The following is a 23,014-nucleotide window of genomic DNA, read 5'->3' on the forward strand; positions in this document are numbered from 1 at the left end:
TTAGGCTTCCAGAACAAAAACGTCTTGCTTGACATCCAAGGTATAGCTGGGAGCCCCTAATCCTCCAAGACAACTGGATAGTAAAAGTAGATAGAGGTGGTAGTGGAGACCTGAAACCAGTCCAAGGACTACAAGAGTCTCCGAGCAGTGGACATGCTCAGAGGCAGAGAGGAGTTAAGACCAGAATAATGCATGTCCTCATTCTGAGGCATCAGCAGGTGGGATGAAGATGGGCAACTCAGACCAGAGAGCAAGTTGTATGTTAACAAATACCAGAGAAGGGCTGGGAAAGTGGCTCAGTGGTAGAGTGCTTGCCTTGCATGCCTGAGGCCCTGGGTTCGATTCCTCAGCACCACATAAGCAAAAAGAAAAAAGCCGGAAGTGGTGCTGTGGCTCAAGTGGTAGAGCGCTAGCCTTGACTTGAAGAGCTGAGGGACAGTGCCCAGGCTGTCCCTCACGACTGGACCCCAAAAAAAAAAAATACCAGTGAAGACAATGGCAACTTGGGACATACCCTAAAAGACAAGACAGGTAGCAAGTCTGTCAGGAATTGAATTAGCCTCTGGCGAAGGGAATAAGAGAGAAAGGAAGATGAGGTGTTTTTTTTCTTACTTAAAAAAAAAAATATTAAGCTACACTTTGGAGGCTCAAGCCTGAAATCCTATCTACTCAGAAGGCTGAGATCTGAGGATTATGGTTCAAAGCCAGCCCAGGCTGCCTTTGAATAATAAAACACCAGAAAACCAGAAGTGGCACTGTGGCTCACCTTGAGCTGAAGAGCTGAAGGACAGTGCCCAGGCCCAGAGTTCAAGCCCCCTGACTGACAAAAAAAAAAGGAAAGAAAGAAAGAAAAAGACAGCTCTGGGTCACAGGTTTGAAATGTTCATCTTAGAGACTATCTGATCTGGCCCTTCCAATCTTGAAAGAGGAAAACTGACCCAAGACACAAAACCACATGCGGAGCTCTCCAGATCCAGTGAGCAGGTGTAGCAACTTGGGCTCCAGATGCCAACACAAACACAGCCTTGACTCAGCGTAAAAAATAAACAATGCTTGTGTCTGCCATTCATCCTTCCCTTAGGCACCTGTGCCAGTCATGTGACTTGGGTAGAGGCCTCGACTTCAAGAGTTTTCCAGCTGTGAAAGGGCTCTATTTCTGGTACCATGCTAAAGACTGAAAATTGTTCAGCCGTGTACCAACAGATGACTCCTTCTGCCATGAAGACCCCCAGGAGAATCCCCACCGAGGAGCCCGTCCTGTACTCACCATTCTCTTTTATGTAACCCCATCCGGTCACGTAGCAGGTCTGGGGAACTTTGGGAGGGCCTGCCTTAAAATGGGGCAGGCACCCTGGCCCGATGAAGCGCCCACAGGTGACAGCAGGGGTGACCTTCAAGAGAGCAATGTCATTCCCTTCTGTCACAACGTTGTATTTCTCATGAATGACAATTTTCTCCACATATCTCTCCTGCAGAGGTGCCTTCACTGGCTTATTGCTCCCATACTCAATTTCCTGTGCTCCGAAAACCAGTCTCCAGTCATAGACTTTTCTGCAGACACAAAGGTAAGCCAATTGTTTTCATTTACAGAACAGCTGGACAGAGCTTTCCATCAGGATCTGGTTACCACCTCACCCAGAGCCCCAGGAAGACCCTGCACAGAGCCCCTGAGGAACGTCCCTTTCCAAGAACATTCTAGAGACCGCCCTCGGAAGTCCCCACACGTACTTTCTGTTATCGAAGCAGTGAGCAGCTGTAAGCACCCAGTTGGAATTCAGCAGGGTACCTCCACATGCATGGTACCTGCGGCTGTTGTGGGACATGAAGATCTGGAGGCTGACCATCCAGGGCCAGGCGCCATGCTGCACAGCCTGTCCACCAACAATCCGGACAGGCCCTTGCACGCTCTGCCTGAACCGTAACCCACAGGGACCACTGAGAAGAGACACAGGAGACACACACTGAGGGACACAGTTCAAAAAAAGGACGGGCCCAGCGTGTCCTCATACCTCACACCTGGGGGGAGAAAGGGTTCTGGGCTTAGGAAGGGCAGAACAGTCCTGCAGGGCTCTGGGAAAGGGGTGGGATGAGGTGTACAGAAAGCACGGGCCCTGGGAAATCATTTAGGCCATTATGATTTATTGGATAGTGTGTATCTCATCTCAGGATGAGAAGACGGGGCCATATAGTGAGGCCGGGCCCTGTGGCCCTAGAGGCACAGGGGAATCCCTGCGAAGAGTGGGAGTTAGCAGTGCAGTGGAGGGTCTGGAAGCAGATGAGCCTAAGGGCCTGGGGTGGTCAGGGTCAATCTTAGGTGGGAGACTCGGGGAGGGCGTGACGTAAGGGGTCTGAGGACGCAGAGCGGGCTGGAGGGGAGGGTAGCTGTGAGCCCTCCATGGTTCCCGGGCAGAGGGGCACAAGGAGCAGTGGGGGCCCAGAGGTACATAGCTTGGGAACTGAGTCACAGGAGGAAGGCTTCCACTAGCTGGGCCGTGATGGAACTGTAGGATCCTCAGGGGTGAGTACGTGTACAGTGGCACGTACTGCCTTCACAGCCAGGAACAGGCAGGGTACTGGCATTGTCCACTGAAGGACAGGGGCTCCTAAAAATCAGGACCTGATGTCTGAGAAGCAGTTATTGGAGGAGCAGGGAAAACAGATCCAGGAGCTGAAGGGTCCCTTTCAAGGGCAACAGAAGACTGAGGGTCTGGAAACTGGGAGGGTCTGAGTTGGGGATGTGGATACCGGAACTGTGAGCCTACCCTAGGACTGCTAAGATTCAAGTGTGGCCCCCCACCCAGCCCCAGGCAGAGGGAGTCTGGGTGGGATCTGTCGTTTAGAAGATGCTCTTCCCCACACCAAGGCCCCCAACACTTACTCACACGTGGTGTTTTCTTTGGCAACCACGGACACTGCCAAGACCAGCAGAACAGCAGTTGGCAGCATCTCTACTGTACTCCTGCTCTAGACAGGCCTGCAAGCCATGACCTCACAAAGCTCTGTAAAATTCTGGCCAATCAGCAAGGCAACACCCCCACCCCATAGGCCGTCTGCACAGGGCCCTTGGCTTAACGGATCCATGCTGAAGTGACCTCCCAACTTTCTGTAAAGCCATCCCAGACCTAGGGTAACGGAGGCTTGGGGTCAACCCTATCCCCTCTAGCCCAAAGTCAAGGCCTCTATTGCACATTACTCTTCCCAGGTCCCAGGCAAACCAGGTGAAGGTTCAAGATCAGTTCTTTTCATCTTATTTATGTATTTTATCTATTTATTGACAATACTAAGATCCAAGCTCAAGGACTCATAACCACACCCCTCTTTTTAAAATTTTCTTGGCTAGCACCCTTATAATTTTGCCCAGGCCTAGTCTGGATCATGATGTTCATGACCTTTGCCTCCCAAGGAGCTGGAATTACAGACATGAGCCTCCATGTCTGGCCAAGATGACCTCTTTGAGTTGTGACCACGCAGACTCAGGAACTGTGTCTAAACATCATCAAGCTTCACAGACACGGAGCCCTTAGTGCTTCCTGAGGGAAGTGCGCCCTCTCCCGAGGGTGGACGTCAACACACCTTCAAAAAAGTCCAATTCCTTTCTGTTTTTGTGACACTGAGAACTGAACTCAGAGTCTTGATCAGGCAATTACTCTATCACCTGTGTCTTTCTGGAGCCCTTTTGCTTTTAGTTTGTTTTTCAGATAGTCTTGAGCTAACTTTACTCAAGCAAATCCCAGCATAGCTGGGATTACCTGAATTCCCCTATTCATGAATATAAACCCACTTTCCTGTCTACTACTGAGTATCCCAACATCTCATATTACCTCCTTGAATGTCTCCAGGTCTCCTCTATGGGACCTAAGTGCAGCAAAGTATTCTCTCCAGCAGGTGTGACTCCAGCCTGTAATCCTAACTACTTGGGAGGCTGAGACTGGAGGATAATGGCAGCCCAATCACAAAAGTTTATGAGATTCCATCTCAATTAACGGCAAGGGGCAGAGGCATGCACCTGTCACCCTAGACTACAGAAGCTGGATGGTGCAGTAGTACATACCTATCCTCTCAATCATAAAGTGAAGCACAAACAGGAGACTCTGAGAGGCCAGTGTAAGCACAAAGTGAGACCCTATCTTGAAAATAACCAATGTAAAAAGGGGCTGGTATACTGGCTTAGAGTATGGTATAGAATGCCTGCCAGAAAGTTTAGGGCCCTAAGTTCAAGCCCCACTACTGGCGGGTGTAGGGAGCGGGAGGTAAAAACTTCTCATAGATAACTGCATATCATAAAGTGTCTTTTTTTTCTAGCCGATTGTCTGAAGATAGCATCATCTTGCCAGAACACGACGAATGCTTGTCACATATTCCTAGATATTAAAATGTCTCCCCTCCCTCACAAGAACATCCAAAGGTCCCGTCTCTTCTAAGTTTCCACCAGTCTGTCAGAAGGCTAAAGAAGTGACATTTCCCCTGAGAGCTCTGTAGATCCCATCTCTCCTACCTATCAAGACATCTCACCTCCTTCGACTGTTGAGTCTGGGTTACGAGGTGACCTTGAGTTCTCTGAGCAGCTTCTCTAAGTGTCCTACGTTCTCACCTCACATCACCTTTCAGAGACCACAGCTCCCTCAACTGCCTCCTGTGAGAATCCAGAACTCCCACTTCTCTCCACGTAAGTGAGAACATCTCTTTCGCGCCAGGCCTGGGCTAGAGGTCTTATCTCTTCCCCTAGGTTATCACCGTGTCTCAGCATCTCTACCTGATAATCAAGAGGTCTTATGGCCTTTACCTGCATGTTGAAAGATTACACCTCACCTGTATCAGTGTCCTGAAGTCTCAGCTGCCATAATGAAATGTCAAGAGTTCTCGTTTCCCACACCTAGCTGTCATGAACTCCCTCCCCTCCTCCCTCCTCTTCACACCTCCCTCCCCGCTCCTCCCCTCCCCTCCCCTCCTCAAGTATAGTCTCATCTCCCCACCTAAATGTCAGGGATTTTGTCTCTACTCTGGATGTCTGAAATTCTCCTCTCAGCTCCCCGCGTATCTGTCCCAAGGTCCTATCTCTCCTTCCTGAGAGTCTTGAATCTTACCTCTTCTGTTTGTGTGCAAGAAGGTTTTACCAGTCCTGAGGATCCAAGCTCCTGTCTCCTCCATTGAAGCATCAAGAAACCTTGTCTCTAACAGACCTCGTGTCTACAGAAGGTTCCTTTTTTCTTTCTTTCTTTGGTCAGTATGGGGCTTGAATTCAGTGCTCGGGTGCTGCCCTCAGCTTTTCTGCTCAAGACTGGTGCGCTACCACTTAAGCCATAGCTCAGCTTCTAACTTTTTGCTAGTTAATTGGAGATAAGAATCTCACAGATTTTCCTGCTCAGGCTGGCTTTGACCTGTGGTGCTCAGATCTCAGCCTCCTGAGTAGCTGATGACAGATGTGAGCCACCAAAGCCTGGTTGGTTCTATCACCTCTGTGTGATCATTGATCTCACCTCCCCTTTTACAAAGTCTGTTTTTCTTGCCTCAGTGTCAGGCATCTCATTTGTCGGTTTTTGTGCCAGTGTTAGGGCTTAAACTCAGGGTCTTGCCCTCTCATTGGGCTTTTTCACTCAAGGCTGGCACTCTACTACTTGAGCTACACTTCTACTTCAGGCTTTTTGCTGGTTTTGCTGGAGATAAGTCTCATAGACTTTTCAACCCCAGCTGGCTTTGAACCCTGACTCTCAGATCTCAGCCTCCTGAGTAGTTAGGCTTCCTGGTATGAGCCACTAATACCTGGGCCAGTCTCACCTCTTTTGCTTGATTGTAAGGACATGTCATTTCCTTTATGGAAATGTTGAGAACTCATCTCATATACCTGTCTTAAGCGCTATATTTTCTCCACATGAGTGACCCAGTGCCTGCTTTCCCTGCATGTATGAAGGTCTCTTGTATTCCTGGACCAAGAACTTTCATCTTTGCTTAACAGGGCCTCATTTCCTCTCTCTGAAAGCAAAATAATTTGACTCCCCTACTTAAGTAGTGGATGTACTATTCCTCTATCTGCTAATTAAAGGAATGAAAATGGCTTCCTCTGGTTAAAAAAGGTAAAAAAGTAAAAATTGTCTTACCCCAAAAGGCTTGTGTTTGTAGCAGATGGTATAAATATGTCTTAAAAGATAGAGATTATAAGTTAAGTTGGTATGTAATTCAGTTGGCTGTAACTTTGAAAACTAGCATTTCATTCTTAATGTCCCTTCTATGAAAGTAATTGTTTGTGCAAACCAATGTTCACTTAAGTGTTTGCTTATGTCAAGGTCCTTCAAATGAACACCTTTTAACTCAAATGCCATTTTTTCATGTAAGCTGCTTTGGATACAGAGCTAAAAGGACACCAACTCCTGCATTCTTTGTTGAAATCACAAAGGCTTGGTGACACCTACAATGTCTTAATCTCAACTGGTATCCTAAACTGTTATATGCAGTTCAGAATAACTATAAAGGCCCTGGGTTCAATTCCTCAGCACCACATAAGCAGAAAAAGCCGGAAGTGGCACTGTGGCTCAAATGGTAGAGCGCTAGCCTTAAGTTGAAAGAGCTGAGGGACAGTGCCCAGGCTTAGAGATCAGGCCCCTCAACCAACAACAACAACAAAAAGGCTTTCCTTATAGGGCTGGGAAGGTGGCTCAGTGGTAGAGCACTTACCTTGCATGCATGAGGCCCTGGGTTTGATTCCTCAGCACCACATAAGCAGAAAAAGCCAGAAGTGGCGCTGTGGCTTAAGTGGTAGAGCGCTAGCCTTGAGATGAAGAGCTGAGAGACAGCGCCCAGGCCCAGAGTTCAGGCCCATGACTGACAAAAAAATAAATAAATAAAAATAAAAAACCCAAAAACTATGTTTTTATCTGATCTCCTTGTCACAATAATTGGAAATAGAAAGGGCTTCATGTGGCAAAGACTCATCTAATCTGTGGATCACAGTTCAAAGCCAGCTCAGACAGAAAAATCCCTCTAAGACTCTCATCTCCCAACTAACCAGCAAAGAGCTAGGCTGAAAGCACGGGCCAAAAGACTCTCATTTCTAAATAACCAGCAGAATTCTGGAAATGTGCCATGGTTCAAAGTGGTAGAGTACTAGCCTTGAGCAAAAGTGCTCATGGTCAGTGCTCAGGCCTTGAGTTCAAACCCCGTGACCAACAAGAGAGATGCCAACTGGGAAAAACCATCCCATCAACAAGTACCTAGACCCCCCAGGACAAATGCTAGTCCTGGAGTAAGAGGGGTTGGTATCACATTCCAAATGGAATCACCCCTTCAAAATTAACCAGAGCCAGGAGATCAAAAGAAAATAATTAATGCCCGTCTAATTAATTAATGCCCATTAATGCCCATCTAATGTCCATACCTGTCTACCTTCTGACTGGTTATGGGCTCATGTACCAAATGTGCCCAGGGTGTGTTTTCCTGTGTCATTCATACCACCTGGTCCTGCCACCTCCTCAGCCTTTTGCCTGGTCTCACCTTTTCCAAGCTTCTCTTTAACAGGATTACAGCCCTCACCCAGGACCTGGGAGCGAGTCAGGGCCATCCTATTACTGCAGGCAACCAGAGGTTTCTCTTACACCACCCTGCCCCGCCCAGCATAGACCTGGACCCTGAAGACCCCAGCCTCAGTGACTCCTTGATGCCCCGATGTCAGCAGGAAGTAGCCAGAAACACAGCCGCTGACCCCTTCCCCAGCCCACCCCATTTCCCTTCAGCCCAACTTTTTTTTTTAACTTTTTATGCATGCAAAAGATCTTTTTTTTTTTTTTTTTTTTTTTTTGGGTCCGGTTGTGGGGCCTGAACTCTGGGCCTGGGCACTGTCCCTCAGCTCTTCAGCTCAAGGCTAGCGCTCTACCACTTGAGCCACAGCGCCACTTCTGGATTTTTTTTTTCTTTTTTGCTTATGTGGTGCTGAGGAATCAAACCCAGGGCCTCAGGCATGCAAGGCAAGCACTCTACCACTGAGCCACCTTCCCAGCCCCCATGCAAAAGATCTTATATGAAGGATCTGCCTCTCCCCTCTGGGCCCAATCTTTTTATGTATCTAAAGATGAAATATGAAGGACTGAGTCCTTCCTTCTTCCCCAGGGTCGAGCAAAGCACCTGGTGTGTGCTACAGGCAGGTCATTCCCACCCTGGCCCCTGGAACACAAAAGCCCCCACACCCAGCTTCCACTGTGGACATCACCCTTGATCCCAAGGAGACACAGTCCATTTTTTATTCTCTGCTTCCTTGTTAAGCCCTATATAAGCACACCCCAAAATGTAGTCCCTTGCTCAACCTCCAAACCCATGGGAAGGTCTGTCTGTGCCTCTTACTGTTGCTCAATAAACAGTCTTGCCTGTTGACGATTGAGTCTGGCCTATTCCTTTTCTGTTCTCCTCCATTTTCCCAACACTAGTAAGAAATTTAACTTCCTTTATAAAAGTAAACAGATCTCAATAATCTCAATACTAGCAACTATCTGCTATGAGATTTTATTTCTGTTGCATGGATGTCAAGAGTTCTCAGCCTAGCACCTGTGGCTCCTGGATCTCCTAGATACTCAGGAGGCCAAGATCTGAGGATCGTGGCTCCAAGCCAGCCAGAGCAGGGCAGTCCATGATACTAGTTTTTTCCTTGATGGTAATGGGGTTTGAACTCTGGGCCAGAGCACTGTCCCTCAGCTCTTCAGCTCAAGGCAAAAGCTCTACCTCTTGAGCCACAGAGCCACTTCCGGTTTTCTGGTGGTTTATTGGAGATAAGTCTCATGGATTTTCCTGCCCGGGCTGGCTTTGAACCGCGATCCTCAGATCTCAGCCTCCTGAGTAGCTAGGATTACAGGCCTGAGCCTCCGGCGCCTGGCTTCTGTGAGATTCTTTTTTTTTGGGGGGGGGGGGGTCCGGTCGTGGGGCCTGAACTCTGGGCCTGAGCGCTGTCCCTCAGCTCTTCAGCTCAAGGCTAGTGCTCTACCACTGAGCCACCTTCCCAGCCCCTTCTGTGAGATTCTTATCTCCAGTAAACTACTCAGAAAAGGCTGGAAGTTGCACTGTGGCTCTGGTGGTAGAATGTTAGCCTGGAGATCAAGCTCCAGGACTGACCACCATCACCAGCACCAAAAAAAAAAAAAAGACTTCTTATCTGAGTGTAAGGACTTAGCTATGTCAATTTCAAGGCTCTTGCTTTTTTTTTTTTTAAATCAGTTGTGAGACTTGATACTGTCCCTGAGCTTTTTTGCTCAAAGCTAGCACTCTACCACTTTGAGCCACGGCTACATTTCCAGGTTTTAGGTGGTTAATTGGAGATAAGAGTCTCTCAGACTTTCCTGCCCTGGCTCACTTGGACTGCAATCCTCAAATCTCAGCCTCCCAAGTAGTTCGGATGAACAGATGTGAGCCACTAGCACCCATCTTTGGGCTCTTAGGTACTAGCTACTTTAAGCATCAGAAGTTTTTACTTCCCAAATTTAAATCACAAAGATAATTTTCTTCTGAATGTCTGGAGGATCCTTCTCTCTTAATAAGTGTGTAAGATGGGCTGGGAAGGTGGCTCAGTGGTAGAGCACTTGCCTTGCATGCATGAGGCCCTGGGTTCAATTCTTCAGCACTACATAAGCAAAAAGAAAAAAGCCGGAAATGGCGCTGTGGCTCAAGTGGTAGAGCACTAGCCTTGAGCTGAAGAGCTGAGGGACAGCGCCCAGGCCCAGAGTTCAGGCCCCACAACCAGACCCCCCCCCCCAAAAAAAATGTGTAAGATCTCTCTTTTTCAACCTTTTTGCCAGATGATCTCATCTTTTTTATCTGAAGGTCACACTGTCCTCTTTCATCAATCTGAACGTTAACAGGTCTCAGTTTAAATGCTGTTAGGAAGCCTTCCTGATTTTAACTAGGTGTCAGGTTGTAGATGATACCCCTAGCCCCTGGGAGCCAAGTGTGGTGTCTCACACCTGTAATCCTAGCTGCTCAAAAGGATGAGATCTGAGGATTCCAGTTCAAAGCCAGCCCAAGCAGGAAAGTCTGTGAGACTTTCCACTTTACCACCAAAAAGCCAGAATTAGAGCTGCGGTCTAAGTGGTAGAGGGCCAGCTTTAAGCAAAAAGCTAAGGGACAGTAGCCAGGCCCTGAATTCAATCCCAAGTGCAGTACAAAAGCAGAGGGACAGAGACTTAGAAAGTATTATTCAAGAAATAGCAACACCAATTCAGGGAGTGGTATTAAAATTTTGACTAAGGGCTGTGGTTTATAGCTCAGTGGCAGAACACTTGCATACTTAAAGCCCCAGATTCTGGGCTGGGAAAGTGGCTCAGTGGTAAAGCGCTTGCCTTGCATGAATGAGGCCCTGGGTTCGATTCCTCACCACCACATAAGCGGAAAAAAAAAGTGGCACTGTGGCTGAAGTGGTAGAGCTCTAGCCTTGAGCTGAAGAGCTAAGGGACAGCGCCCAGGCCCAGAGTTCAGGCACCACAACCGGACCAAAAAAAAGCCCCGGATTCTATCCCCAGCACTGCACAATCACAGAGTTTTTACTCCACAGGTTTTAAAGGATTTTGATGACTATAAAATTACTATGTAATTTGGATCCATGAAAATTACTTGAAAAGAATGATGTACTGTTTTATTTTGAACATTAAAATGTGCAATTTTTAATATCATGGCCTCCGTGACATATTAGCCATAAACTTTAAAATGAGACATAGTATGAAGTTTGAAAAATGTGTATTTAGTAGGTATGCAATAACAAGGTCTAGAAACCCAATACATAGATTATTGAAGAGTATTAGTTGCCTCTGAAGAAGAGGCCGACTCCATTTGTAGAAGGTCTAATACTTGTCCTGGGCCATGGTGATGGGTGAGGTATGTGGCCCAGGCAGGTTAAGTTTGTCACAAAGCCTCACAGAAGCACAGACACCTAGACAAGAGTGTGACGCTGAGAAACCACACTTGTACCTGTTCTGTGAAACTCTGGGGCACCTGCTTCCCCTGGACTAACAGGTCTGTGGCCTTCTCTGTCAAGCAAGCTACCTCCTCCTCCCAGGGGACCTTCTGCTTTCTGACTGGCTCTTCACGGCTACACCCCGGACTCGGGGATAACTCAGAGTCCACGGTGCCAGCTTTCTCATACTGCCAGCATGACCAGGCTCTGCACTCACACAGCCCTCTAAAGTCTGCCCTTCAATATATCATACCTTTAAGATCTTGGCTCTCTCTCCACTCTCTTGTTAGGAAGGAGTGTCTATCCATTCATTGTCTTTCCTACCTCAGTTCATGAGGTACCTCTATGCCTGTTATAGGCTGGCCACTAACATCAGTGTTACACAGGATACTCTCCCATACCACCTGTTTGGCAAGTAGCAGCCAGTTGCTCATATGCGAGTGGTGCAGTACTGAAAGATGTCAGTGTCTAGTGCCTGGCTCAGGGTAGCAGGAAAAGATTAACCTTACACACCGAAGAATTCAACCCCTAGTAGGACCCCAAGTGAGTATTCCTCTAATTTAAGATGGTTTGGGGAGCTTCAAGGATGCACAGCCTAACACCCATCTCAGTGTCTGAGGAGGGTGGGGCAGGGAGGACTTCCTGGAAGAAGGAACCTGGAGTTCAGCCAACAAAGGTGTAGGGTGAGTCACTCAGGGTGTGGAAGTGAGTCGTGAGCTTTGAACCACCACTGTGGTGGGCTCCCAGACTTCCAGGAGGCCAGGGACAGCTCGCACGCCTAGTATAGGAAGCACAGGCCCAGCTGAGGCTGGAGGGCACGAGGGGGCCTTCATCCATTTTTTCATTTGCACAGATGGTGCTGGTGAGCATAGAGTAGAAATAGAGATGGAAAACCCCATACCTACTTTGGGAGACATGTGAGTGCCCATAGACCAGACAGTGGGGAGAGACATGAGAAAGTTGGAAATCAAGAACAGCATACTTATTTATAAATACCTAGACAAGAGAGAGAGGTTTTAAATCCAGGGCTGGGGATGTAGCCCGTCAGCAGAGCGCTTTGCCTAGCATGCAGGACACCCCCTTCCTTCCCCAGCACCACAGTGGAGTGGACACAGACAGACAGACAGACAGACAGACAGACACACACACACACACACACACACACACACACACACACACACACACCCCAAAGTGATAAGGACCCGTGGAAGACTGCCGGATTAGTTTAGGAGGTGCCACTCAGTAAGCTACACCAGTGCAGGAAGTCTGGGCTGGGAAGCAGCAGCAGCCCAGTGAGAGACTTCCCTCTGAGTCCCTAGTGGAAGCAGTCAAGCTGGGGGGTGGGGGCCGAGGACTTGTGCGACCAGACTGAGGGAGAGTGACAGACAGCCTGCTCCCAACGTCCCCTCAAGCAGGCAACCAATACATGGCTCAATTTCTTATAAATTTATTACATAATAATATTATAATAATTATCAATAATAATAATATAAGAAACATAGATCTCTGTGGGGTGTATCACAACGTCAGGGTCAGGAGGCCTCAGGGCTGGAGCAGGGGCGAAACCCCTGGATGGAACTCCATACAAAAGGAGGGGTGAAGCGGAACTGACCCTGTAAAGTTAAAAACCCAAACTGAACGGAACCAAAAACCCACAGGTGAGTGTGAGACTGAGTGTGTATGTGGCAGTCTGTTACAGGGACTGCTGTGTGACCTGGTCTGTTAGTGAGCGTTAGTGGGTGTGACTCTGTGCCCAGGGAAGGGGGCCGGTGGGCCAGGGCGGGGCAGGCACAGGCCGGCGTGCCAGGCCCCTGGGCTGGGAAAACATCTGTTTTCTGTCTTTTTTTTAAAACTTTTTATTAAAAAAAGCTAGAAATATAAACAGAAACTTGTGAGTGACGTGGATGGAGCTTAGTCTAGACTCCAGACCCTAGGTTTAAAAATGTCCCAGGGCCCCCTACCCCACAGGTCATTGCTGAGTGTGAGGAGTCACAGTAAGGGGGCTGGGGCACGCTCAGGGATCTCTGACTCTCCACAGGGCTTGTGGTAGCCTGACTCTAGGGGTCCCCCACAGTCCCCTCGGAAACCCAGAGGCCCCTGGGGCCTCTCCAGGCAGCAGGGAATCACCAAGGACACCTGCTCAGGCCGGGTGAGGCTCTGGAGGGCAGGCTGGGCAAACAGTAGGACCCAAACCCAGGGCAGCCTTTCTTTGGCAGAGGCGCAGACCCACGCGTGCGCCCTGGGCCCGCGCCCCGGTCCCCGCCGGCTCGGAGCGGCCCCTCCGGCCGCCCGCGGTCAGGCACACACAGGGTTCCCGCCCGCCCGTCCCGCTGCGCCTGCGGCTCCGCGCGCGCACAGGCGGGCGCGGGCGCGCGCCCACGGGGCGGGACCGGGTGGGACCGGGCCTTGGGGTCCCAGGCAGGGAGGTCTCTCTGCTGTGGTTGCCCAAGACCGAGAGCAGGAGTTGGACCCGTCCTCCGAAGAGACCCTGTGAGGAAGATGGCTGGGGTTGGAGAACCAGGGCCCGGCCGGGCGGTGCCGGCTGCCCCTCCCCGCAGAGCAGCACCTGAAGGGTGGGTGGAGCACACAGAGCTCAGCGGGGGCGGCCGAGCCGGGGGCCCCGGCCCACCCCAGACCAGCTGGAGTGTCCCCTGCCCCGTGTGGGGTGGCAGTGAGGGGCCGCGATGGAAGACGGAGCCGCGGGGGCAGCGGGGGCTCGCGGGGGGCAGAGACGGCTACGGACAGAGATATTTGTTCCTTTGCTCGTTCCAAATATAGAGTGGATTAAAATATGCAACACAGGGGGCTCCTTGGTCCCCGTCGAGAACCCCATGTCTCCCCCCTCCCTCCCCCCAGCCGCCAGGGCGTGTCCTGACCTCGCATGCTGGACCAGGCTCCCCCCTCCGGGAGGGCGGCCGCTGGGAGCTGCGCAGGCGCTGCCGGCCCGGGCGCCCCGCCCCGCCCTCCCGCCGCCCCGCCCCGCCCGCTGCCACCGACTGCGGGGCTCGGCTGCCCGGCTGGCGGGCCGGCTCCGGGGGCGGGGGGGGGGGGGGGCGGCGGCGGCGGCGAGCGGGGCGCTAAGCAATGTACAGGGCAAGTCTCCGAGCAACAGCAAACAGGACGATTCATGCAACATTCCTGGCCCGCGGACGTGGGGGCGGGCGCGGCCCGCGGCCCGGGGCGGGGCCCTGCCGGCAGGGCGGCCTCGGGCGGGAGCGGCGTCAGCTGCCCTCCAGCTGCCGCAGCGCGCGCTCGATGTTCATGCGGTGGCCCACGCGCGTGACGCCCAGCTCCACGAAGTCCTCCTTGGTGAGAGCGGGCAGGTGCGCGCCCTCGATCTCGTGGTCCTCAAAGCGGTCGCGGTGCTCGCCGAGGTGGATGCTCTCCAGCCAGTCGCCCACGTCGAACTTGCTCCAGAGCTGCAGCGGTTTCTGCTGGAAGGGCCGGCGCGGGCCGGCGCCGGGGCCGGGCGCGGGCGAGGGCAGCGGCGACGGCGACGGCGAGCGGCTGCGCGCGCTCACGCTGCGCACCACGAAGCGCACCTCCTTGGGCTCGTGCGGGATGGAGAGGCTGGACGACTTGAGGATGGTGGGGGGCGTGAGGCCGAAGGGCCGCCCCACGCCCCCCGCGCCCGCCCCCAGCCCCTCCACCCGCTCCAGCGACGCGGGCTTCACCGGGCTCGGGGCGCGGCGCGCCACGGGGTAGCGGCCGCCGGGCCGCACGGAGAAGGAGGCCCCGCCGCCCGGGCCCCCGGGGCTGCGCTGCGCTGAGATGGCGCTCAGCTCACCGAGGCTGCTGAAGAGCCTGCGGAGGGAGAGGGGGTCAGGGCCAGGCGAGGGTGCGGACACCGGTCGGGCAGGCGGGCGCGGGCACGGGCAGAAGGCCCACACCACGGCGGGACGGCTCGAGGCTGCGCCCCGCCCCGCCCGCTGCTCTGCTCTCCGGGAGACCCGAGACCTGGCCGGCTTCAGGGACGGCTGGCAGTGAGGCCCATGACACGGGGGACAGAAACCATGGAGCACTCACATCCACACAAGGTAGGGCACATGCGGGCGTGAGACACCGGCACACGGGTGACAGGAAGGCGGCCCCTGCGCGGGACTAACCCCCGGCGCCGACGTGGGACGCGCGCGTGCAGCGGCAGGGCTCCGGCAGCGCACACACAGACACGCAGGAACAGCGGTACCTGACTCCCCAGCCTCACCTGGCAGGACCTAGGCCCTTCCTCAGTCTGCTAGCGGGAAGGCCGGCCCTTCCAGAACCCTTCATCCCATCCCTACCCCTTACTACGGCGGCATGGCGCTCGGGGGCATCAGCTCCCACAGCCCATGCAAAGCAGACTGGGGAAGCCAGGCACAGCACATGGACCGCAAGAGGCATGGGATGGGCATGCTCACTTACACAGCCGGCGCTCGGGACCACCGCGCAGCTAGACAGAGCAGCCACATGCAGATGGGCAGGAGAGAGCAATGAGAGAGAATGTTAGCAGGCCAGGCCCACAACCACACGATGGGCAGCCAGATGCAGGACCCCTGCCGGACCCCCGGTGGAGGGAGGGGCTCAGGAGGAGGTCTCAGCTACTGCGGGAGGGACGTTCTACGTGTGATGGGCAGACCTCAGAGAATCCTTGGCCTGCCTGCATGGGAACAGCTCTCCTTTAAGCAACGTAGACAAGCGCAGGCAAAGGACCTCCCTTCCTGGGCTGACCCAAGTATCCCTCATCTGAGCTGCTGCCTCCCCTGGTGCTTTTGCTAACCAAGAGTCACAATGCCCATCCCACATCAGCTCCAGCGCTCTTAACATTGTCCTCCATTATGATTTGGTCATCACATGTACCCCCAAAAGGCTCATGTATTAAAAACTTGGTCCCCAGCCCATCAGGGAGTGGATCATGAGGGCTTTGATCTCATCAATATACTAACCAATTGAAGGTTCATCATTTTAAGGCATTATTGGGAGGTGGTAGAAACTTTCAGAGGTGGGGCCTAGTTAGAGGAAGTATGTGCTTGGGAGTTCTGTTTCGTCTCAGACTCGTGTCTGTATGCTTCTCAGAGGTGAACAGCTCTGCTCCACTTCTGCCACTGTGATGCTCTGCGTGCGTCCTCACAGACCCACAACAAGGGTAACATGGGCTGAAACCATGACCCAAAACAGATTCTTCTTCCTGTTTGGTGTTTATGTCGGCTACTTTGTCACAGTGACAAGAAAGCTAACACATTCCCCTCCATTAAAGCAGGTTTTATCTTTCATCTCCGTATAGATGGTCATCCCCTCTCCAGAAATCCCTCACTCCCACTCTCCATCATTTCCATCTGTTCCACAGGCTGTTCCTCCTTAGCCTGTCCCTGCTGCCTTCTCCCAATTCCCTACATCCAGAATAGAGCTCCCAGAAGAGGCCAGACAGTGCCTCCCAACAAAGGAGTGGGGGTAAGAAGTGGGGCCCCAGTAGCAGGAGCAAGAAACAGGCAGAAATACCAGAAGAAACTCACTGCTGCCATGGAACCTGGCCCCACACTTCCAGGCAAAGTGAAGTGGAGTCCAGAGAAGGTAGTGGAGTTGAGAGTGCTGCAGGGACTGAGATTATGAGGGAATCACATTTGTGTGGCCAGACTGTAAGGAACCATAGAATAGGTTTAGAAATGTTACCCTGCTCCTAACCCCAGGACTACACGCTACCACAGGATGGGACAGCCCAGGACTCAACCCAAGAGTTCGGTTCCCATGTTGGGATGTCTCAGATGAGACATGGCATGGTGCTAAGTTTGACCACAACTGAGCAGTGAAGGCAAAAGGTACAGGAAGCTGTTTGGCAGTATAGTGGGAAGGTTCAGCCAGGGCCTAGAACAGGGTTTAGGTCCAGGAGGGCCAAGTTGGGAAGAGCAAAACTGTGCCTGTCAGCCCTCCAATATGGTCACAGAGATGTGGAGTCCTGGGATGGGTGCAGGTGTCCTTCAGAGGTATACCTGTATGCACAAGGCTGAGAAGCTACTGGGCTAGGAGTAGAGAGAAGACCAGTTACCTTCTGACCATCTGCCACCCATGTTGGAGACCTCAGGAGGCTTAGAAGGAATACCCAAGGAAGGCTATTCCTTCCCACAGGAGGGAATGGACAAGGAACACACAGCCTGGGGTCTGCTCATCTCACTCCTATGGTAGAAATCCCTGAAGTGTCCAGATCTGATTTCTATGTGCTTCCATCTTTGTATACCATGCTTGACAACTGTCATTCCTAGTTATCTATCTTCCTGGTTAAGCAACTGCCACCTCTGTAAGGACTTCTGGCCAACTATCCTCTTAGATACAATACCTCACCAAGTGTCATGACTCGAGTCCAGATTGCTCAGTGAAGTATCTATGACTCCCAAGGTCTTTCCCACCAGTATCTGGTATTGTCCTATCTCACTAACTACTGAGAATCTTGGCCAATGAGGTCTGGCACTTCTAGGCAGTCACCAACACCGGACCTGTGGCTGACAGTCATCTGTTTCTCTTAAAGATATCCTTCCTGGATGGACTTTTCTGGCTCCTTCTCTTCATAGTCTACAGTTCTCCTGGGCCACATTATCTACTCCCACCCTTTGCTACAGCTGATGTGCCCAGAGATGGCATATGTGAGGCACTACCAGTCTTTTCTCAACTCCAGTTCAGTAGTCTGTGGTCTTCTAATATGCCCCTTGCCTTGGTGAAAAGCAGCCCATCTTTCCCACTTGAGAAGCTTGGAAGCAAGTAATCTCCCTATTTTTTCACCCCTACTATGGATAAGTCACCAACCCCAAGTATTAATTCAAGTACTCCTTATCTCCTCTGGGTCCAGGTTCTTCTTCACGCTCTCATGGCTTTTTAGCTTACCTCTTTTCATGCTAGGGATCAAATCTAGGGCCTCATAAATGTCACAAAAGCTATCACTAAACTGCAATCCTGGCTTCTCACTTTTTAAACTATTCTCCTTGAATTCTGGTATCTGGCACAAATCCAGGGATAATGCATTGAAAAAAACGTACCATCTTTAAAAAATAACACAGCCTTTTCCTCCTGAGCTTTCCCACTTCTGTCAGGCCATTAGGTACCAACTGCAGGAAGAAGTTCATACTCAGGCCTGGCATCCACCTCAGGCCTTCTTCCTTTGCATTCCTGTGGTAAAAGTCTAGGTCTGGCCAGGCGCTGGTGGCTACTCAGGAGGCTGAGATCTGAGGATTGTAGTTTGAAGCCAGCCGGGCAGGAAAGCCCGTGAGATTCTAATCTCCAATAAACTACTCAGAAAAAGCCAGAAGTGGTGCTGTGGCTCAAGTGGTAGAGTGGTATCCTTGAGCACAAAGACACTCAGGGACAAGGCCCAGACCCCTAGTTCAAGCTCTAGGACAGACACAAAATACAAAAAAGGAAGGAAAAAAAAGTCTAGGCCTGTAGCCTTCTGCAACTTTGGGTTCCTCAATAAAGAAAATAATCCTTGTAAGAACGCAGAACTAGTCATGGCTTTGCAGCTTCTGTGAATGTCTCTTCTGCCACCACCTCACTTCTCACCATCCGGGCCTGTTTACGTCTCCAGCCTTGATGTGCTCCAGTGTTTCTTTATCTTCTCTGTGCACCATTCCTGTTCCACAAGAGAGCTCAGGGCCTGCAGGGTCATAGTGAACCCTGGATCCACTGCCCACCTGGGCACTGCAGGAAATGGTTTCCCAAGCTCACAGGGCTTTGTCTGGATCCCTGAAAAACAAGCTAATAGGTAGGACCCTACAGCAGACAGCCAGTGCGGGGCTTCTCAATCATCTTTGGGAAAGTGAGCTTGCTGTGAGACATAGTAATCCTAAGTGGTCTGGAGAACACAGCGTAACCACATTTCCTTCTATACAAGCTGAGAAGTACTCAACAAAGAATCTCTTTGAATTTGTTTCCAATCCTATTTCTCCATAAACTTTTTTCAGATGTGAGGGTCTGACAGATAGATATAAAACTGAAAGCCACTAGGAGTAGTAGTACACCATTTAATTCCATCACCTTGGCAGCCAAATCAGGATGCTCTTTTTTTTTTTTTTTTTGCCGGTCGTGGACCTGAACTCTGGGCCTAGGCGCTGTCCCTCAGCTCTTCAGCTCAAGGCAAGCGCTCTACCGCTTGAGCCACAGCGCCACTTCCGGCTTTTTCTGTTTATGTGGTGCTGAGGAATCGAACCCAGGGCCTCATGCATGCAAGGCAAGCGCTCCACCACTGAGCCACCTTCCCAGGCCAGGATGCTCTTAAGTTCAAAGTCAGCTCTTAAATTCAAGGCCAGATTGAGCTACATACTAAGCTTCTGTCCCAAAAAGGGGAGGGGAGAGGGGCTGGGGTGGAAGACAGGCAGGGCTAAGGATATAGCTCAGTGGTAGAGTGATTGTTTCCTGGCATGTGCAGGGCTCTGGGTAAGCAAAGCACTGCTGTAGGACTCAAATTACATGTGAAAATCAAGCTCAAGTATGGATCCTGGAAGACAAATGGAGTTCAGGGATAGGTGTGGGCCTCTTCATGAACAAAGGAGGGGCCTAAAAGACCAGCTGTGGAACTCAAAGTCAAATCTGAATCAATGGCCAAATGCAGCCTTAGAGCTGGGTCTGAGATTCTGAGTAGACAAATGGTCTACTGTCAGCAGGGCTGGACCTCAAGCTGGAAGCATAGAACAGGTAGTCTACCTGGGATAAACATTCAGAAGGCCAGTGATCCTGAACTTGAGGAAACACTCAGGATGCTGTATCCTCCAGCTACTACACTAGAACCAAAGATGATCTCACTGTGAAGGAACTGATCATATCTTCACAAGTTAGCAAACTTTGGCTTCATGATATATCTACAGGGCAGTTTAACTTCCAAAAGACCAAAGCTGCAGAGCACCTTTGCCTAGGACTTCACAGTCTGGTCTGAGCCTCTGTGGAAAAGGCGGGCAGTAAAGGGCATTTGCTTTTTGGGGATGTCCATGGGGGTGGGGGGGAGGGCAGGGAACAGATGAGCCTGGGTAGCAAAACTCGGGGACTACACAAGAAACCAGGATTGCAACTCAAAGATGTGATCACTGACAAGATAGGTCCTAGTAAGGAAGCAGCCACCCCTGGACATCCCAGTACCACACACTGTAGACAATTCTCTAAAAGGTAGGTTTCCCTAGTAGTAAGAAGTAAGCACTAGGCTCCAGCGATCACTGGCTGCAGGTCAGAAACTGATACGTAGCCCCGGTGGGCATCACGACAGGCTGGACACAGCTTGTAGCCAGAAACAAAGGGACTAAGGTGGCCAGCAGGGGAGACTCCACAGAGGGTTGTGATTTTGCTCAGGTCCAATAGTGAGAAGGAGCCCAAGAAGTAGAAGAGTGGGTGATAACAGAACAAAACACAGAGGCAGAAAAGGAGCACAGAGCCAAAGGGTGGCTTAGGGCAACCGAGCCAACTGACAGGAGCCATTTACTGTATACATGCTGACACCTGTGCTTGCGTAGCAAACATGTGTCTGCCTTTCCAAGGTGGGATTACTGAGCATAAACGCAGAGTATTTCATCAGAAGGGACTTAAGGACAGAGGCTCCAAATAAAACAGGCAAGCCATGCTACCACTTACTGGATGGAGTGACACTCTCTGGAACCTGTCTTATTGTCTGGAAATGGAGTTTATATAATTGTCCATCTAAAAGAATGGTTATAAGGATTTAATAATGTGATTTGACATCCTCTAGTGCCCTGCTGAGCACATTTATTTTTCTATAAAGGACTCACTAAGACTTAACCTAGTCTAAACACCTGGCAGCAGTGGCAGGCAATGTTAGCTCCCATACAGGGAGTCTCATGTTCTATAGCTGATGCTGCACACAGAGGACAGATGGGCCTTCACAGAGGCTAAGGGCTTGCCTAAGAAAGCAGAGCTGAGACATGACCTGTTAAAAGAGTTAAAATTCTGGGGCTGGGAATGTGGCTTGGTGGTAGAGTGCTTGCCTAGCATGCACGAAGCCCTGGGTTTGTTCCTCAGTACCACATAAACAGAAAAGGCCGGAAGTGGCGCTGTGGCTCAAGTAGAAGAGCATTAGCCTTGAGCTGAAGAGTTCAAGCCCCAGGACCAAAAAAAACAAAAACAAAAACAAAGAAAAACAGGCTTACTTTCCAGCAATCTGTAGACAGATAGAAAATGGTCTTGCCCACCCAACCCAACTGACATCTGAGGAAGAAAAGTACAAGGGGAAGTGCAGAGTAAGATCCTTATCCCTACTGAGGTGAACACCAAACATGGTGAGAGGATGAATCGAGACAAGGTTCTGGCTGAGGAATCACCTGGAACCCATCCCACGATTGCCCAGATGCCCCCTGAGACCCAAAACCAATGACAAGAACTAGGTTCCCCAAACACCCAATGACTCTCAGTTGTTGGATTTGTTCTCCCTTGAATGTGCCCTAAGACGCCTCCTTGGAAATCACAAAGACAGCACCAGCACTGTACTTTATTTTTATTCACTCAACATGTGTCTTTTGAGAGCCTATGCTGGACCAGCCACTGTGCTATGAACCTTAAGTAGCTTTGACTTTTGGACCAAAAGGAAGATATATGGAGGGGCTGTTGAGGGAAGAAACAGAGGACAGGGGATTTGCCAATGCTGAGTCAGAAGACTCTGTCCTCAGGAATCTGGTTCTACAGAGAGGTCTGGATACCAACAGGTTGTCCTAATTCAGCCACACCTATACCATGCGCATTCTAAGGGTGCCTTCCAAACTACACTGCTGGAAAGAGGCTTTCAAAATCACTTGGGAGCTAGAAGAGACTAAAGTTCCCAGAGCAAGCTCCCAGGATGACAGGATCTACGACAGTATTCCTTAACTTTCAAAGAGAGGAATGGTAATTCTCAAGCTCCCATTTATCTTTTTTATCTTAACCTGAAAGAAGCTAGGGTAGACAGATCCTGTAAAAAAAAAAAAAAAAAAAAGAGACTGGCAAGCCAGGGGTCAGTGGCTCAGTCACTCCGGAGGCTGAGATCTGAGGATCGCAGTTCAAAGCCAATCTGGACAGGAAAGTCTACAAAACCCTCATCTCCAATTAACCACCAAAAAGCTGGAAGTAGAGTTGTGGCTTAAGTGGTAGAGCACCAGACTTGAGCATAAAAGTGCAGGGACAGTGCCCAGGCCCTGAGTTCAAACCCCAGAACTGACATAAAACCAAAACAGCAGAATAAAAGATCTGCAGTCCTTAAGTTGTGTACCACTCATGAATCTGTGAACTCTGCATTCACAGACAGTGAAGGGCCCACTAAGGTGTTCTGCAGGGCAGCAATGAGGGAGATTCAGCAGGTAGAATCCCACCCAAACAGGGCATAGACAAAAGCAGCCCACATGGGGAGTCTGTAGGAAGGGCTGAGGGGTCAGCTCAGGGATCTGGCAGGCTTCTATTTAGACAAGAGTAGCAGCGGCCTCAGCAGCACCCAGACCCCAACTCAGTGCTTCCCCATGCCAGGACTTCCCCCAAGTTCCCATGGTGGGGAACAGGACAGACAGAGGGACAAGGACGGGAAAGGGAGGGCAGAAGGTGAGAGGGCAGACAGCTGTGACTTTCATCTATATTCCTGAGGCACTTTAAAAATCATACCCAGAAATCTGAGTTTGACTGGCTTTAAAGTGTGTCACAAGACAAATGCTCGTGGGACAGAAAAACAGGAAGTCTGTGGCAGGTTCTCAAATGGAGCACGTGTACTCCAGTACTCAAAAGGAGTCCAGGCAAGGGGCAGCTTCTGGACAGGTGGCACTGGTCACATGAAGAAGTCCCACTGACACAAGGAAGACAGGAGTGGAGGTACAGTTGGGAGATACAGAACCAAAGAAGACCCAAAGAGCTGTGAGGAGGGTGTGGCTCCAAAGTAGACCCTGAAACCCTTAGGCAAAGGCAGGTTGGGTGGGGAACCAGATCTGCAAATATCGGGGTAGGGAGGGCCCAGAAGGTGCTCAGTTTCCACCTGGGTTCACTACTAGCACCAACAGGGATGTGGAAATCATCATCCCTAAGGAACCTTCTATTCCAGACAGCAAAACAAGACAAGACAAACAGGTACACAGGTGGGAGTGGAGAGTGGCTGTGCCATGGAGAAATGAGAGAGAGGAA

General features: G+C 50.9%; 1 protein-coding gene across 3 annotated transcripts in view; it reads right to left on the reverse strand.

Moving 5' to 3' along the window:
- Shank3 (SH3 and multiple ankyrin repeat domains 3) overlaps nucleotides 1-23,014 on the reverse strand; it is a 74,660-nt gene that overhangs the window by 2,854 nt on the left and 48,792 nt on the right. The window contains exons 21-22 of one of the 3 annotated variants that reach the window (XM_042698016.1): nucleotides 1,729-1,935; nucleotides 1,268-1,551 (exon numbers count right to left, since the gene is read on the reverse strand). In XM_042698016.1, the coding sequence (XP_042553950.1) occupies nucleotides 1,268-1,551; nucleotides 1,729-1,935 (491 nt within the window). Of the gene's footprint in view, nucleotides 1-1,267; nucleotides 1,552-1,728; nucleotides 1,936-13,968; nucleotides 14,726-15,322; nucleotides 15,351-23,014 lie in introns of those variants that run through there. The other 2 variants (XM_042698018.1, XM_042698017.1) reach the window with 2 other exon arrangements.

Source organism: Dipodomys spectabilis, unplaced genomic scaffold (genome assembly GCF_019054845.1).
Source record: "Dipodomys spectabilis isolate Male_0828 unplaced genomic scaffold, ASM1905484v1 ptg000230l, whole genome shotgun sequence".
Lineage (NCBI taxonomy): Eukaryota > Metazoa > Chordata > Mammalia > Rodentia > Heteromyidae > Dipodomys > Dipodomys spectabilis.